We start from the raw sequence: 18,181 nt of genomic DNA on the forward strand, positions 1-18,181 counted from the left end.
ACATACAAGATCCACTCGCACACACTGCAGAACAGGGGGAGAGAACACACACGATCCACTCGCACACACTGCAGAACAGGGAGAGAGAACACACAAGATCCACACACACACATACTGCAGAACAGGAGAGAGAACACACAAGATCCACACACACACACTGCAGAACAGGAGAGAGAACACACAAGATCCACACACTCCAGCACTGCAGAACAGGGAGAGAGAACACACAAGATCCACACACACACACTGCAGAACAGGAGAGAGAACACACAAGATCCACACACACACACTGCAGAACAGGGAGAGAGAACACACAAGATCCACACACTCAATCACTGCAGAACAAGGAGAGAGAACACACAAGATCCACTCACACACACTGCAGAACAGGGAGAGAGAACACACAAGATCCACACACACACACTGCAGAACAGGGGGAGAGAACACACAAGATCCACACACACACACACACTGCAGAACAGGGAGAGAGAACACACAAGATCCACTCGCACACACTGCAGAACAGGGGGAGAGAACACACAAGATCCACTCGCACACACTGCAGAACAGGAGAGAGAACACACAAGCCACTCACTCAAGCACTGCAGAATAGTGGGAGAACATACAAGATCCACTCGCACACACTGCAGAACAGGGGGAGAGAACACACACGATCCACTCGCACACACTGCAGAACAGGGAGAGAGAACACACAAGATCCACACACACACATACTGCAGAACAGGAGAGAGAACACACAAGATCCACACACACACACTGCAGAACAGGAGAGAGAACACACAAGATCCACACACTCCAGCACTGCAGAACAGGGAGAGAGAACACACAAGATCCACACACACACACTGCAGAACAGGAGAGAGAACACACAAGATCCACACACACACACTGCAGAACAGGGAGAGAGAACACACAAGATCCACACACTCAATCACTGCAGAACAAGGAGAGAGAACACACAAGATCCACTCACACACACTGCAGAACAGGGAGAGAGAACACACAAGATCCACACACTCAATCACTGCAGAACAGGGAGAGAGAACACATACGATCCGCACAAAAACACGCCCGAGTCAGGGATCGAACCCATGACCCTTGTCGCTGCGAGGCAGCCGCCCCGCTGCCTCATTTTACTTATCCACTAGAGCCATACCGTCTCGTAAAGTCTCTTTTTCAGGAGGGTCATGCAGTTTTCTTAATAAACATACATTGAACTTATTTCGCTAATCGGAGGGGCGCGGGAACGACAATAAACGATGGGACTGCTTGAGTCTATGGGCCTCTGTGTGTGTCTACGTATGTTGAACTTATTTCGCACCGTACGTAGCCAACCGCGTTTATTACTCACGCGGGAGGAAACCGGAGCACCCAGAGAAAGCCGGGAGCCACGGTGGCTAGGAGACGTTAAATACCTCGCCTGGTGTGCAGGAGGTCGTGGGTTCGATCCCAACCCTGACGCCTGCTGCTGCTGCTGCTGTATATTTGGAGTTTGCGTGTCTCTCTCTCTCATCATGACGGTGGCTAGGAGATGTGAACTTTCTCGCCTGGTATGCAGGAGGTCGTGGGATCGATCCCAACCCTGACGCCTGCTGCTGCTGTATATTTGCAGTATGCGGTGTCTCTCTCTCTCCCTCTGGTCGCGTGTATTTGTCTGCAGGCCCTCCGGGCTTTCCCTCCACATTGAGAAATATGCATTTCGAGTATTTGGCTGCGATAAATGTCCACACGACAAGCCACTTCGTTGGACTATCATTTGTGGCCAGGTCGCTTCTGAAAAAAAGTTATATAGCCCAGCGGAGCCTTACCTGGTAAAATAAAAATGATTTACAGTTGAAAAACCCACGTCTCACGCTGGGGTGGGGGGAGGGAAACGCTCTATCCCCTGTACAGATGAAAACAGATGGCAATTAGTACACTTGGCTGTAACGCCGTCTCCTGGCGACCCAGGGTTTGCGGCACCTCCTTGGATGCCAACGGGGGCGGCGGGGGCCAAGGGAGTTTCACAAAAATCTGCGCGGCGATCCGCCAACCCTCGCCGCCGCTGCCTCCACAGCACTGGGTCACAATCAACAGCCACGCGCGGCAGCGTGGCCCGCCGCCTTCACCGCCGCCGCCGTCACCACCACCACCACCACAGCCGCCGCCGCATTTAAAACGCAACGTCTGCTGCGTTTGTCTCGACTGCTTTTGGTGTTCAGTTTTGCTATTCTTCCCCCCGCACCTCCGATTGGAAAGGTTGGCTACGTACGGTGCGAAAGAAGTCCAACGTACGTACAAAGTACTGGGGGAGGGGAGGGGTGGGAAAGTTTCCCCAAACCTCCGGTGTGGAAAGCGAAGTGCGGCAAAGCCTTGAAGGAAAACTCGTAAAAGAACAAACAAAAACGATTGCCCAATTGTAAAATGCAATAGCGCAAGGTCAATCAAATTCACACTTGCAAACCTTGACAAGTCCAGATAAATATATACAAATAAATGGAAGGAAGAGCTCTGAATGTTTGTCTGACCGCCCCCCCCCCCCCCGCCAAAAAAAAAAATACACCCACTAAGTGCTCCGATATGTCTATTTTAATGGAGCTAATGCGGAGTGGGCTTTCATTGAGATGGCATGCAAAAGGTCACGCATTAGCATTGAACCGTAATAATCCTAAGGGGTGCCTTGGTTTGCCTCGACGAGCCTCGGGTATTATCCGCAGAAGCCCAATAATTTCCAGGGTTGCTCCGTCTCCGACTTACGGCCGAGCGTTCAAGGGGAAGCGTTCGTTCGCGCTTGCGACCGGCCGATACACGGAAAAAGCACCGTGGCGTTAACGTGGGGGAGCACCCGCACCCGCGGAAATACAAAACCCAAAAAATTAAAATCTACGACTGCCTTTTTTCTCAATCTGCTCTGGTGCAGGGCACGCACTAAGCCAAAATAAGAAATATTTAAAAAAAAACTTTTTTTTTAAAAACACGCTTTAATTAAATGTACCGTACTAGTAATAGAAGAACTCCAGGAAGAGGCCCCGAAGCTTGCCATAACGTAAGGGGACCGTGGCCAATTACAGCCAACGTCAGTTGACCGTGGAAAATTAAACCCAAGCCGAAACATAACATATAAAAAATAATGTTTAAAAATACATGCTTTTTTATATTTTATGATATAATATAGTATTGTCATCAGTATTACATAAGTATACCAAGTTTGCAGTCGATACCGCATTTGAAAGTGGGCAAAAATTGAGTTACAAGATTTGAGGATGCAATCTACAACAACAACAGAGTGAAATACGTACGACTTTTGGCGTCACCTGGTCGAGCACCAATTGGGTCGAGGCTCAAAAGAAAGCCGTCCCTTGGTGTGGACCAATCAGTTTCAAGGACAATGCATATATTATCACAGTATGTTTTTTGTTTGCATTTTGACTGCAGGTATTGTGGTTAATGCAGACATGAATCCTTGTAAAAAGGTTTCAGTTTTGTTGCCAGAAAAAAGGGGAAAAACCCTATTATTACATTTTGGTACTGGCAAAGGAGGTCTAATGGTGAAACAACAGAGTGAGTTAAATAAAAGCGTGTAATAATAATAATAAAAGGGGGGATGCGCAGTGCATGTGGCCCTAGCGAGCAATGCGGGCCAGTCGATTTAAGCGAGTCTCTGTCAGGAAATTTGGCAAAAGTGCAGACGTATGTGCAAATGGACGACACGCACACACACACACATATACTTACATAGAGACTCACAGACCTAAAAGGCATAGATTACACAAATACCCGTAGTCTCACATATAGACTCACAGACTTAAAAAGAGTCCCATAGACTCGCAAATTGCAAGTTGCCGAACCATACCCACGTTGTTAGGAAGTTACTGAAGCTGTACACTTTTAAAATATTCGAGAATGAAAACTCATTTCTTGAGAAGTGCTTTTTGTTTTAACTTCGTTTCTCTTCCCCCCTCACCTCCGATTAGCGCGGTTGACTCCGTACGGTGCGAAATAAGTTCAACATACACACACACACAGACTAACATGATGGTCACCCACAGACACCTTCAGTTGTGTCTGATGAACAACGGTCGGTCGACAGAGCACAACCTCGGGTAGACACGCGGCCTAAATCGTCTGTGATCAGATTTGTCCAGATTTGGGCAAACTCCCTTTCTTGAAAAAAATATATATATTCGGACGTTATTTATTTATTTAAGCTGTTCGGCTCCACGTCAAGTGCGTCATCGACTGTGCAATCACGATCATCGGGCTCTGATGATGTATGTTGAACTTCTTTCACACCGTACGTAGCCAACCATGCTAATTGGACGTGCGGAGAAGGGCAACAAACGAAGCACAAAAAAGCAGTTCTAAAGAAGTGAGCTGTCAATCTAGATGCGTTAAAAGTGCACAGGTCCAGTGGCTTAATAATGAGGGGCATCATGGACGGCCGCAGAAGTGGACGTCAAAAGCCGCTGCGATCCGGGCGATGGATGGCGGCGGCGGCAGTGGCGGCACCGTAGGCCACGTCGAGTTCCAAGCCAACGCCTCGCCGACATCGCAGCAACCTCGGTGCCCAAGGGCAACGCCACGAAAGGCGATGGAGGGAGACTGCCCCTCGCCTTGAGGCGCGGTGATTTGCCGGCGTGGTCATACCCCCCCCACCTACCCCGCTCATTCTTGCGGCACGGGAACATGGTCACGTACGGATGGAGCGAACGATGCTGCTGCTGCCACCGCTAGCATCAGCGCAACCTGGGTCCTTCTGGAAGTCTCCGAGTTAAGGAAGCGTGCCGTGACAGGTTATGGTGAACGCATCTTCTACCCCCAACCCCACCACCATCCCCCCCCCCCCCAACTGCTGAGTGCATGCGATTCAGGTGCTTCACTGGAACAATTCTGAGCAGCGAACAGATGTGTCCGATATTTCGTCGTTCAATCCTTACGCTTACGAAAGGCGACTGTTGTCGGTGATGACTGCCGCAACGATTGCCCAAAAGTCGTCCCAGCGCATCGTGGCCTTTAGCACCCGTCGTCCCCACAGCCGCCCCTTACCGAGCGCGCCGTGCGATGGCCTATTGATCGGCTAATGAATTAACCCCATCACTCGTTTATCTGCGTCGACGGGATAGAACCCGGCTCCGCAAGGGTCACGCCTCAAAAGCCCTAGCCGTTTTTTTTTGTATCGAGGGTTCGAGAAATTAGCGGCGATTATATCTTTGTTTTTGCTCGCTTGTTTTTTTCTTCCACCGAATACTTTATTTTTTCACCGACGAAATCATGACTCTGGCGTTGGTATTTGTTACTGTTGTTGTTGTTTGCAGGCTGCCTTGGCCCACTGCTGGACCAAGCCCTCCCCAATTGTCTCCCATTTCCCTCCTGTCCTGAGTAAGTTACTGTCTATTAGTGCCCTCCGAACTCTGCGATTTAACCCCTCTGTTGTCATCTCTTCTTCTGCTTCCTTTGCTCTGGTCTCAGCCAGTGGCAAAAAATAAAAACATCCTTTAGCCGGGCGAGGGGGTCGGTGGCGAGGGGTCGGTGGAGAGAAGTTGGTGGTGAGGGGTTGGTGGATCACACACGAACGTTAAGGCGGCTTACCAGAATGCGGCACAACAAGTGTTGACTCCATCCGTTTCACCTGCATGGGATAGAGTGTTGGATTTTTTTTTCTCCACCTAGCTTCGGGTAACCCTCTAAGTCGTCCGTCATGGCATTGCCACTTTATAATTCAATTGTGTTCATATTGGAGCATCTTTACGAGCGCTGGCATGTTCGCAACCAGACAGAAAATAGTTTTCGTTATTGAATACGGCCGGTTCATTTCATGACTTAACTCCCACCGACAGGAATGGTCAAATTCATATTCTTAGCTCTTTCGGTAAAGTCACGTTGAAGGGAAACAATACACCTGATGACGACCGTTTGTGTAATGGTCAAAACGTCGTGAGAATTTTTATTGTTTTATATATATTTTATTGTTTCCCTTCACCGTGACTTTACCGAAAGAGCTAAGAATATGAATTACTGCAGTCACGAAAGATTTAAATCCAAATTTAGGAATGGTCAAGTATGGTTAAACAAAAAAAACCAACCTCCTTGACCGACACATTGCCAGGAAGCAATCATTCATGAGTGAAATGGCTCGGCGATGTAAATATATTTTTCTAGATATCTGTTTTTTTTCATTCTAAGAGTGGAATATTACACAACTGTTTTACATAATTGAAATGAGTTTTCCATGGCTTCAGATGAGTGGTGTCACAAAGACGACTGATGTTTTACTTCTTAACCTACCCCAAGTGTTCTTCGAGGACGTTAACAATGGCTCAGCCAAGTCACACCGTTCGCCCTGAACTACAAACATATTTTTCATACTTTCCAATAAAGGTTGAAATCCTTCATGCACTCGCTATGTCCCTCTGCCAGTAAGCGAGCGGCAGCGGAGGACGCTATAACGCTCATAAAGGTGATCTGATACGAACAAAAACTTATCCCCTTGAAAACTGGACTCATTGATTTTTTTAGGGTCTCCCGAAAGTCGGAAGATACACCCCTAAGGTAAAAGCACTGCTTGCAAATATGGAAACACGCACGTGGTCATGGCAGCTTCCCACCGGCTTATGTGCAACTGATTACATACGTCCGAAGAGAAAGGCACGTGACAAAGCATTACATCACCCATGCCTACTACGCATGATCTTTTTTTTTTCCAACTTGTTCATTTTATTGTGCGTTCACCGCTGACGTGAATGAACCGACACTGTCAAAACGACACAGTGCGTTAAAATCCGGCGTTATCCGAGTGGCGCCCGGAACCCTTAAAGTGTCGCTGGATCAATCATTTTATACCGGAAATCAGAGAATTATTCTACAAAGCATACACTTTAAAACATTTTTTTTGTAAAATCAGAAGCTAAGCAAGCTTGCGCCGGGATGGGAGACAACTGCCCGAGAACGAGGCAGCAAGGTGGCCAGGAAAATGGCAGTACATTAATAGAATCTTGAATCGATGCCTGCGGAAGCTTTGAGCGTTACCCCCTCGAACGCGCGATGGGTTTTCTACAGGTGCTACGCATTCCTCCCGCATTCAATTTAAGCATTCATCAATAGACTGCGCCAACTCGGTTGGCCTAGCGTGGTTGGCGTGCGTTGGCGTGATTGGCCTGGGCACTGGAGCAAGGAATCAAATGGGGGCCCCCCTCGTCCTCTTTCCCAATACCCCCCCCCCCCCTTGGCACCTGGGTGAATCTGGCCTGAGCAGCAGTGCAGTGCGTGGGAGTTAAAACGTTGGCTTGCGAGAGTCAAAAACATTGGGCCGAGGGCATCAAACGGCCGGGTCCTTGGCGCAAGCTCGAAGAAACCAGTCACACGCTCGGCGGCTGCGATTCCAACTTGGTGCGTAGCCGACGATACTCTTGAAGCCTGCGAAAGCGCACACGCGGGCACGTGTCAGTTTTGTGCCACGTCTCACGCCAACCCGAATCGCGTGAAGCTGGGAAATTTCATACTCTTTGGTTCTCTGGGTAAAGTCACGTAGGTAGAAAAATAATAGATCACGACGTTTCAATCGCGACACAAGCAATCGTCATCAGGTGGGACAACCACAGCAAGCAAAAAAAAATCAACATTGGGAAATTTCCGTGAGGCTCAACCGAGCCACATGGTGAGTTGGCAGCCCCACCCACTACCCAGGTAGCCTCGCCCACTGCCCCGGTAGCCCCGCACAAAGATCGGTTAGCTCCACCCACTGCTTGGGTAGCCCCACCCACTACTTGGGTAGCCCCGCCCCACTGCCTGGGTAGTCCCGCCCACTGTTCAGGTAGCCCCCGCCCACTGTTCAGGTAGCCCCCCGCCCACCGTTCAGGAGCCACACCATTCAGGAAGCGCTGCGCTCCGGTGACGATGGTCGAGGATATGCTCCAGTGGCATCGTAGCTTTTACAGCCGCAGTGCGATCTCTCGCTGACGTGCGGTGCCGGGTTCCGAAGAGGGTTAGGGGTGAGACGGGGTGAGGCGGGGTGAGGCGGGGTGAGTGGTGCGAGCCGGGACCTCACCGGAGCGAGTTGATCTTGATGAACCCCGCGGCATCTACGGGGTCATAGTCTCCCTGGACGTTCATGCTGTGAATGAGAGAAGGAAACTCCACAATCAGAATCCGAAAATGTAGTCATACCGGAGGAATCCGATGAGCTGCTCTTATTAACAGATGTCCAGTGACGTGAGTTTCACCCACAGCCAGAGTAAAACATATTTTTTTAATGTTAGAAAAAAATTTACGTGTCCGGCCCACCACATCCCCTGTATCTCTCGCTATTGGCTGTGGCTGCTACTCGTTCCACCTACCCCAGTCTACTACCGGCGAACCCGGCAAATATTCAGTGTGAAATTAAGCCCCGGGTCAAAACGAAAACAGCCAAAGGGCCATCCCCTGCAAGTGCCATCTCACACCACCGCTGGCGGAAGGGGCTTCCAACAGAGGGGGCTCGAGAAAGCCCCTGGGACTCTTCTTCCATGCCGGCCAGGACTTCTCGGAAGAGCTGGGAGGACCCTCACTTTACCCCACTATACGCGACCCATCGATCGGCCAACTGCAGCAAACCCGTTTGTGGACACAGGCAGAGGGATTTAACAAAACAACTCGTGCCGTTGTTACAACTGCAAACGCCAGCCGATCGGACCGCCGACCTCCGGATCGCGAATGCAGCGCGTGAAAATAATTCCACGATCTCTTCATCGACGTCGTATGCAAATTTTCAAACCATATCATGAACTTAAGTATCCACTTCAATTGATCAATCGACGCATTGTTCAATGTCTAATTGTAGACACCCAACACCGCCCCCTATTACCGCTGCTGACAACATCCAGGAAAGCAATTGGGCATGCGAATAAATAAAAACCAGACAAACACATCACATCACAACACATTAAAATATATATCTATTCCCCTCCCACTTTTCCCCGCGTTTACGCGATAATTTCTACGTGCCGAGCGCCGCGTCGCATAAAAGAGCCGAAGGCTGCGGATTTTTTTTGTCAATCTGCAAATGGGAACCCATCGCCCGACAGCTAGGGGGGGGGAGGGTGGAGATGCTTGGCCTTGACCGCGGTAAAAGCGGCCGTCTTGTACACAAGTCACCTAATGGGGTCCCCTTTCACCAGAAGGTCCCCCTCTCCGTGGCTGGCGCTTGCATCCCTTTATCCCTTTATTAAATCCGCGAGCCGAGAGCACAAAAGCGGCCACTCGAAACAGTCAAGTGTTTAATGTGCGCGTCATGGCGGCGGGAACGTATTGTTATTTATCAATTTGCGTTTTATTGTGTCGATTTTCTCCTCTCTTTTGCACACCCCCCACCCCCCCCCCCCAAACGCCCGTGCCACCTCCGCTCCTCTCCACTTCGATGGGGGGCCCAGCCCCCACACCCCCCCCCCTCGAGCCCCCCCCCCCTTTCTGTCGCCAGCTCGCAGCAGCGGAACGAGAGAGAGAGAGACAATCGGAAACACTTTGTGCTGCGCGACTCACAAAGGACTTGTCCCTGCGGCCAAGGTGGGGGGGGTGGAACGTTAATGTGCTCCGAGCACCACGAGCGCGTGCACTCACGCGAGGATTCCTTTCAGCGACGCGCCGAAAAAAAAAACCAAAAATTTAAACCCGCACACAGAACGTTCCCCGGCCAGAAACGCCGATCCAAATTCGTGCGTCACGGCCGCCCCTTTGTCGATGCACTGCTGGACCGGTGCGGCGGAGGCCCACGCCGTCGTGGGTGCAGGCGTTTGCTTTTATTTTTATTTGGCGCGTGGTCACACTTCACCGTGAGACGGTGAATTGGCGGTTGGGGGGTTGGGAGTGGGGGGGGGAAGCAGAGGTGGACGGATGTCGCTCGCCGCTGATGTCAGTCGTGCGCACGGGAATCGAAGCGCGCTCACCGCTGTGCCACCGATCCGCAACCACAACCACCACCCCCCCCAACCCCCACCTCTGACTCCTGTTTATTCAGAAGCAGTAATGAAAATAAATCCGTTCCGGGTGATATGAAATAAGGAATGTTGGTGGGGGTTGACGGATTAATTATTTGGAATTTGGCCACGGTTGATTTGGCAATCCAGCTCCTGTGTTTGACGGCCCAGTACTAGTGCTTATACAGTTATCGACGTATTGCCAGATAATATTACTAAAAAAATAAAACGATTTAAATATTACCAGGCAAGGCCCACTGAGCTATGTAACTCTTTTTCAGAAGCGACCTGGCCACAAATGACAGCCCAACGAAGTGGCTTATCATGTCGAAACGTATAGCAGCCAAATACTCTAAACATATGTTTCTAAATGTGGAGGGAAAAACCGGAGGACCCGGAGAATAGTCCACGGGGAGAGAGAGAGACACGCAAACTCCAAATATACAGCAGGCATCAGGGTCGGGATCGAACCCACGACCTCCTGTATACCAGGCGAGGTAGTTAACATCTCCTAGCCACCGTGATGATGATGAGAGAGAGAGAGACACGCAAACTCCAAATATACAGCAGGCGTCAGGGTCGGGATCGAATCCACGACCTCCTGTATACCAGGCGAGGTAGTTAACATCTCCTAGCCACCGTGATGATGATGAGAGAGAGAGACACACGCAAACTTCAAATATACAGGAGGCATCAGGGTCGGGATGGAACCCACGAGGTTTACCCACGGGGCCTCACCTTACGAGCTGCTCGTTGTAGAGGGACAGCGGCGAGTGGCGCCCCAGCACGTAGACATGGCCCTTGGACACGGAGAGACGCACGCAGCCCTCCACGTTGTCCTGGGAGTGAGAGATGCAGTTGCGAACAAACTCGCACTCGGGGCTGAACCAGAAGCCTGCTCACGCACACACGCACAAGGTAGTGCCACCGTGTTAATTCAACTCACAACACCACCGTGCTAATTCAACTCGCTACACCACCGTGTTAATTCAACTCACAACACCACCGTGTTAATTCAACTCACAACACCACCGTGCTAATTCAACTCACAACACCACCGTGCTAATTCAACTCGCTACACCACTGTGTTAATTCAACTCACAACACCACTGTGCTAATTCAACTCGCTACACCACCGTGTTAATTCAACTCGCTACACCACCATGTTAATTCAACTCACTACACCACCGTGCTAATTCAACTCACAACACCACCGTGTTAATTCAACTCGCTACACCACCGTGTTAATTCAACTCACAACACCACCATGTTAATTCAACTCGCTACACCACCGTGTTAATTCAACTCGCTACACCACCGTGCTAATTCAACTCGCTACACCACCGTGTTAATTCAACTCGCTACACCACCGTGTTAATTCAACTCACAACACCACCGTGCTAATTCAACTCGCTACACCACCGTGTTAATTCAACTCGCTACACCACCGTGTTAATTCAACTCACTACACCACCGTGCTAATTCAACTCACTACACCACCGTGTTAATTAAACTCGCTACACCACCGTGTTAATTCAACTCGCAACACCACCGTGTTAATTCAACTCGCTACACCACCGTGTTAATTCAACTCGCTACACCACCGTGTTAATTCAACTCGCTACACCACCGTGTTAATTCAACTCGCTACACCACCGTGTTAATTCAACTCGCTACACCACCGTGCTAATTCAACTCGCTACACCACCGTGTTCATTCAACTCGCTACACCACCGTGTTAATTCAACTCGCTACACCACCGTGCTAATTCAACTCGCTACACCACCGTGTTAATTCAACTCGCTACACCACCGTGTTAATTCAACTCGCTACACCACCGTGTTAATTCAACTCGCTACACCACCGTGTTCATTCAACTCGCTACACCACCGTGTTAATTCAACTCGCTACACCACCGTGTTAATTCAACTCGCTACACCACCGTGTTAATTCAACTCGCTACACCACCGTGCTAATTCAACTCGCTACACCACCGTGTTAATTCAACTCGCTACACCACCGTGCTAATTCAACTCGCTACACCACCGTGTTAATTCAACTCACTACACCACCGTGTTAATTCAACTCGCTACACCACCGTGCTAATTCAACTCACTACACCACCGTGCTAATTCAACTCACTACACCACCGTGTTAATTCAACTCGCTACACCACCATGTTAATTCAACTCACTACACCACCGTGCTAATTCAACTCACTACACCACCGTGCTAATTCAACTCGCTACACCACCGTGTTAATTCAACTCGCTACACCACCGTGTTAATTCAACTCGCTACACCACCGTGTTAATTCAACTCGCTACACCACCGTGTTCATTCAACTCACAACACCACCGTGCTAATTCAACTCGCTACACCACCGTGTTAATTCAACTCGCTACACCACCGTGTTAATTCAACTCACATCACCGTGTTAATTCAACTCACAACACCACTGTGTTCATTAAACTCGCTACACCACCGTGTTAATTCAACTCGCAACACCACCGTGTTAATTCAACTCGCTACACCACCGTGTTAATTCAACTCGATACACCACCGTGCTAATTCAACTCGCTACACCACCGTGCTAATTCAACTCGCTACACCACCGTGTTAATTCAACTCGCTACACCACCGTGTTAATTCAACTCGCTACACCACCGTGTTAATTCAACTCGCTACACCACCGTGCTAATTCAACTCGCTACACCACCGTGTTAATTCAACTCGCTACACCACCGTGTTCATTCAACTCACAACACCACCGTGCTAATTCAACTCGCTACACCACCGTGTTAATTCAACTCGCTACACCACCGTGTTAATTCAACTCACATCACCGTGTTAATTCAACTCACAACACCACTGTGTTCATTAAACTCGCTACACCACCGTGTTAATTCAACTCGCAACACCACCGTGTTAATTCAACTCGCTACACCACCGTGTTAATTCAACTCGATACACCACCGTGCTAATTCAACTCGCTACACCACCGTGCTAATTCAACTCGCTACACCACCGTGTTAATTCAACTCGCTACACCACCGTGTTAATTCAACTCGCTACACCACCGTGTTCATTCAACTCGCTACGCTTCACAACCCCGGTCTCATCACCGTGTGCGCGAGCGGCCGAAAACTCGACACCAAACCTACGAAGACATCGACGGTGTCGGCTCATCGTACCCCGAAACTCCGAGCCACTTGGGAGCGGTCACCTCGAACCATTAATCTCTCATCGTTGGGCTGTCGGCTGGTTACGTGAATGAAGCGACAAACGCGGACGAAAACCAAGGCTGAATAAAATATCTTTTGCAGGTATCGGATTATCCGCGTCCAGCTTGACCACCAGCGGTCGCTGGGGGGGGCGTGGGCACGAGGGCATGAAGGGTCATCCATCAGGGTTCCGGCCGGTCAGTCACGGACGCACCTAATCGAGTCGTTCAGAAGTCCGCTAATGGCTTCATTACGCGGTGGAGGTCCCGTGTCAGGCCACGCCGTTGATACCTTACTCCCACCACCCCACACACAACGCCGGCTGACCGGGGCTCCCTCGTCACACCGCCCACCGCCGTGTCATTCAATCAGGCGCCCCCCCCTCCCCCCACCGGAGGCTGAGCACGTCGCATTTTGCTGGCGGCTTTAAAGGTGATAGGAGACGAACAGATGTTGCCGGGGTCTGCGGCCCATCTGTCGGCCACACGGCGCTCGTTCGGTTGCCCGCCCGCTGCTTGGAGCGCGAGCGTGTGTACACACACACGCAGAGGGGGTGTTGTCTGTGTGTGTGTACACACACACGCAGAGGGGGTGTTGTCTGTGTGTGTGTACACACACACGCAGAGGGGGTGTTGTCTGTGTGTGTGTACACACACACGCAGAGGGGGTGTTGTCTGTGTGTGTGTACACACACTCAGAGGGGGTGTTGTCTGTGTGTGTGTATACACACTCAGAGGGGGTGTTGTCTGTGTGTGTGTACACACACTCAGAGGGGGTGTTGTCTGTGTGTGTGTACACACACTCAGAGGGGGTGTTGTCTGTGCGTGTGTACACACACTCAGAGGGGGTGTTGTCTGTGTGTGTGTACACACACTCAGAGGGGGTGTTGTCTGTGTGTGTGTACACACACTCAGAGGGGGTGTTGTCTGTGTGTGTGTACACACACTCAGAGGGGGTGTTGTCTGTGCGTGTGTACACACACACGCAGAGGGGGTGTTGTCTGTGTGTGTGTATACACACTCAGAGGGGGTGTTGTCTGTGTGTGTGTATACACACGCAGAGGGGGTGTTGTCTGTGTGTGTGTACACACACTCAGAGGGGGTGTTGTCTGTGTGTGTGTATACACTCAGAGGGGGTGTTGTCTGTGTGTGTGTACACACACTCAGAGGGGGTGTTGTCTGTGTGTGTGTACACACACTCAGAGGGGGTGTTGTCTGTGTGTGTGTACACACACTCAGAGGGGGTGTTGTCTGTGTGTGTGTATACACACACGCAGAGGGGGTGTTGTCTGTGTGTGTGTACACACACTCAGAGGGGGTGTTGTCTGTGTGTGTGTACACACACTCAGAGGGGGTGGTGGTGGTGTGTGTGTGTACACACACTCAGAGGGGGTGTTGTCTGTGTGTGTATACACACTCAGAGGGGTTGTTGTCTGTGTGTGTGTATACACTCAGAGGGGGTTTTGTCTGTGTGTGTGTACACACACTCAGAGGGGGTGTTATCTGTGTGTGTGTATACACACTCAGAGGGGGTGTTGTCTGTGTGTGTATACACACTCAGAGGGGGTGTTGTCTGTGTGTGTGTACACACACTCAGAGGGGGTGTTGTCTGTGTGTGTGTACACACACTCAGAGGGGGTGTTGTCTGTGTGTGTACACACACTCAGAGGGGGTGTTGTCTGTGTGTGTATACACACTCAGAGGGGGTGTTGTCTGTGTGTGTATACACACTCAGAGGGGGTGTTGTCTGTGTGTGTGTATACACACTCAGAGGGGGTGGTGGTGTGTGTGTATACACACGCAGAGGGGGTGGTGGTGTGTGTGTGTACACACGCAGAGGGGGTGTTGTCCGTGTGTGTGTATACACACTCAGAGGGGGTGTTGTCCGTGTGCGTGTGTGCGCGTGTTTGCCAGTTTGCTCGGCCTCTGTACGCACGCTCGCCGGACGCAGGCGCGCACTCGGACGTGCATTGGCACAACACAAAGCTCTCCCCCGTAGCCTCGATAGATTTTACCCATGAAGGCCGGCCAGGCACACAAGGGGGTGGGGGGTGGCCAAGACCACGCCCGGCCACCTTTGTCTCCCGAGTGGCGATGTTTGGACGCCGCACAGGGTCCTCATGTGAGGCCGAGTCGATCTCGTGGAGGTCCAAGATCGGTTCAGGTTGGCCGTGAGTGGCAATCGAATTCGGGTCGCCGGGTTCGTAGCGCAGCAGCGCGCTAACCTCTACACTAGCACTCCCATAAAACACGCGCACACACGCGCACATAACACATTCTAACTTGCGTCTCCAAGTTTTGGGCAGCCCCCTTTGTTCGACGCTGCGTGGTATTTCTCTCGGGTGAGCTCCTACTGGCAGCACCACACCTACACGGAAGATTCGGTCGCATTGGATCACGTTTACGGGCGCACGGCCGAACAGACAGACGGACAGAGCTAACGCGTGGACGCTCTACGCCCTTGGTTGGAAAGCATAACCAAAAAAACATAAGGCCTTTTTTTTATTAAATCAAATCGCGACGCTCAACCGCGAGATTTAATCATCAAAGCTCTCGAATTGGTGATTCATTGTTTGGCGATCCTTCATTGGCAGAGGTGCACCGGAACAATTAACAGAAATACCTCGATGCGTTCATTAGGGGCCAGCCATAAATGACGTCACGCGATTTTGGACGATTTTTGATCCCCCCCCCCCCCGCATCGTCACACGGCGTCACAAAAAGTCAGACCCCGTCTCAAATATGACGTCACAAAGCTCTGCCCCCCCCCCAAAAAAAAATATATAAAACATGCTTCAAATCGCATTAAACTATTGTTATTGTAGTGCGTATTTAATGTGGCGCTGCACTCTGATGTTGTAGGAGAAATCTTTTATTAAAAAGTATATTGAATTAAGTAGAACGTGTTGTCTATATTTATTTAAAGTTGCGCATTTTGGTGTGACGTCACATTTCTCAACCCCCACCCCCCACCCTCGTCACACATCGTCACAAATGTCTGACCCCCTCCCCCCCCCGGTAGGTGCGTGACGTCATTTATGGACGGCCCCTTAATAACAGTGGCCTTAAAAAGGGGAAATATATAAACATATAAAATCGGCGATGATTCAGGCAGTGGTCCTTCGTCATAGCGCATAAATAACGAGTGTCACCTATTTTTTTTAATTATAATATTTGCACATTTTCTCTTTGAAGGCTACGGTGTTATTGACGAATGCGTATCAATTTATTTTCATTTGCTCATCAGGAAAAACAGAAACCTGTAAAAAAAATTCTGCAATCGAAACACTTAAGACAGAAACGGGGAGGGGGGGAGGGGGGGCGAGTGGAAGGTGGCGATGGTGGGGGACTTGTCAATATTGTTGCAAATTACATAAACCACAACAAATTACATGAACCACAACAAATTACATGAACCACAACAAATTACATGAACCACAACAAATTACATGAACCACAACAAATTACATAAACCACAACAAATTACATGAACCACAACAAATTACATGAACCACAACAAATTACATAAACCACAACAAATTACATAAACCACAACAAATTACATAAACCACAACAAATTACATGAACCACAACAAATTACATAAACCACAACAAATTACATGAACCACAACAGATTGAAGATGTTGTGAATTTGCTCTCCAGCACACAACCCGTGTGCTGTACTAGTGACGAATCGCCATGTTCGGTTTACCTGACAAGCCTTACTAATTGGCTGTGTCGGGTGGTGGCGGGTTTCACGACACATTTATATTTTTGACTTAAAGCTTTCGTGACTGCAGGCATTCATATTATTTGGGTCTTTCGGGAAAGTCACGTTGATAGAGTCAAATAAACCTATCTACGTGTTATTTTTTTTTTGTTATTTTTGGTTATTTTTTTTTTGAACCTATCAACGTGACTTTGCCGAAAGTCCCAAAGAATATAAACATTTATATTTACGCCACGTAACCCAAACAAACAGAAACCTGTATTGATCGCGAAAGCCTCCTACGTGTTAATCCACAACAGCGCTCTTTATTTACGCAACAATAGGCCTCACCGAGTCTCAAGACTCATTTTCAAGAGCCGGGTTTGTTCCCCCACCGCCCCTCCGTTGCAACAACGCCAACAACATCGTTCGACCCGATGCCTTCCCAACGACAAAAGGCGAACCGGGGAAGAAACCCCGGGAATCATCGGAGGAAGAAACGCCAAAGAAACCCCCCCACCCCCCCCACAAAGCCAAAGAAACCCCCCACCCCCCACAACGCCAAAAGCACAGCGGCCCCGAGCGGCTCAGGGGGGCCCTGGATTCGCGCAAAACATTGGGGGGGGGGGGGGTGGGGGGGTGCGCCGCACAGCACCTCGAAGTCAAATCCTCATGAACACAACCGAGAGAATGAATGCACAGGAGCCAAGTGCCGCCACCTCACGCCATCTCTGTCTCTTGGCTGTATCTGTGCTGTCCCCTCACTCCATCTCTGTCTCTTGGCTGTATCTGTGCCGTCACCTCACGCCATCTCTGTCTCTTGTCTGTATCTGTGTTGTCACCTCACTACATCTCTGTCTCTTGTCTGTATCTGTGCCGTCACCTCACGCCGTCTCTGTCTCTTGTCTGTATCTGTGTTGTCACCTCACGCCATCTCTGTCTCTTGTCTGTATCTGTGTTGTCACCTCACTCCATCTCTATCTCTAGTCTGTATCTGTGTTGTCACCTCACGCCATCTCTGCCTCTTGTCTGTATCTGTGTTGTCACCTCACTACATCTCTGTCTCATGTCTGTATCTGTGCCGTCACCTCACGCCGTCTCTGTCTCTTGTCTGTATCTGTGCCGTCACTTCACTCCATCTCTGCCGTCTTCTTTATCCGGGGGGTTTGAGGTGAGGGGCGGACACCAAAGCCAAAGATCTCCCTTGTAGCCTTAACATACTTTTGGGGCAAGTGCCGTTCGCGAGCACCACTGATGGCCGGAACGGCACACGAAGGGGTGGGTGGCCAGCACCACGCACGC

At 50.1% G+C, this 18,181-nt stretch overlaps 1 protein-coding gene across 2 annotated transcripts in view; it reads right to left on the bottom strand.

Moving 5' to 3' along the window:
• Positions 1 to 6,690: 6,690 nt before the first annotated feature.
• Positions 6,691 to 18,181, bottom strand: part of ASS1 (argininosuccinate synthase 1) — a 94,133-nt gene continuing 82,642 nt past the window's right edge. Inside the window, exons 14-16 of one of the 2 annotated variants that reach the window (XM_076074836.1) lie at positions 10,686 to 10,842; positions 8,045 to 8,110; positions 6,691 to 7,413 (exon numbers count right to left, since the gene is read on the bottom strand). In XM_076074836.1, coding sequence (XP_075930951.1) covers positions 7,356 to 7,413; positions 8,045 to 8,110; positions 10,686 to 10,842 — 281 coding nt within the window. In that variant the 3' untranslated portion in view covers positions 6,691 to 7,355. The remainder of the gene's footprint in view (positions 7,414 to 8,044; positions 8,111 to 10,685; positions 10,843 to 18,181) is intronic. The other variant, XM_076074837.1, reaches the window with a different exon arrangement.

This window comes from Petromyzon marinus, chromosome 50, assembly GCF_048934315.1.
Source record: "Petromyzon marinus isolate PM22_M1 ecotype Great Lakes invasive population chromosome 50, UKy_Petmar_22M1.pri1.0, whole genome shotgun sequence".
In the NCBI taxonomy this organism is placed as follows: Eukaryota; Metazoa; Chordata; class Hyperoartia; order Petromyzontiformes; family Petromyzontidae; genus Petromyzon; species Petromyzon marinus.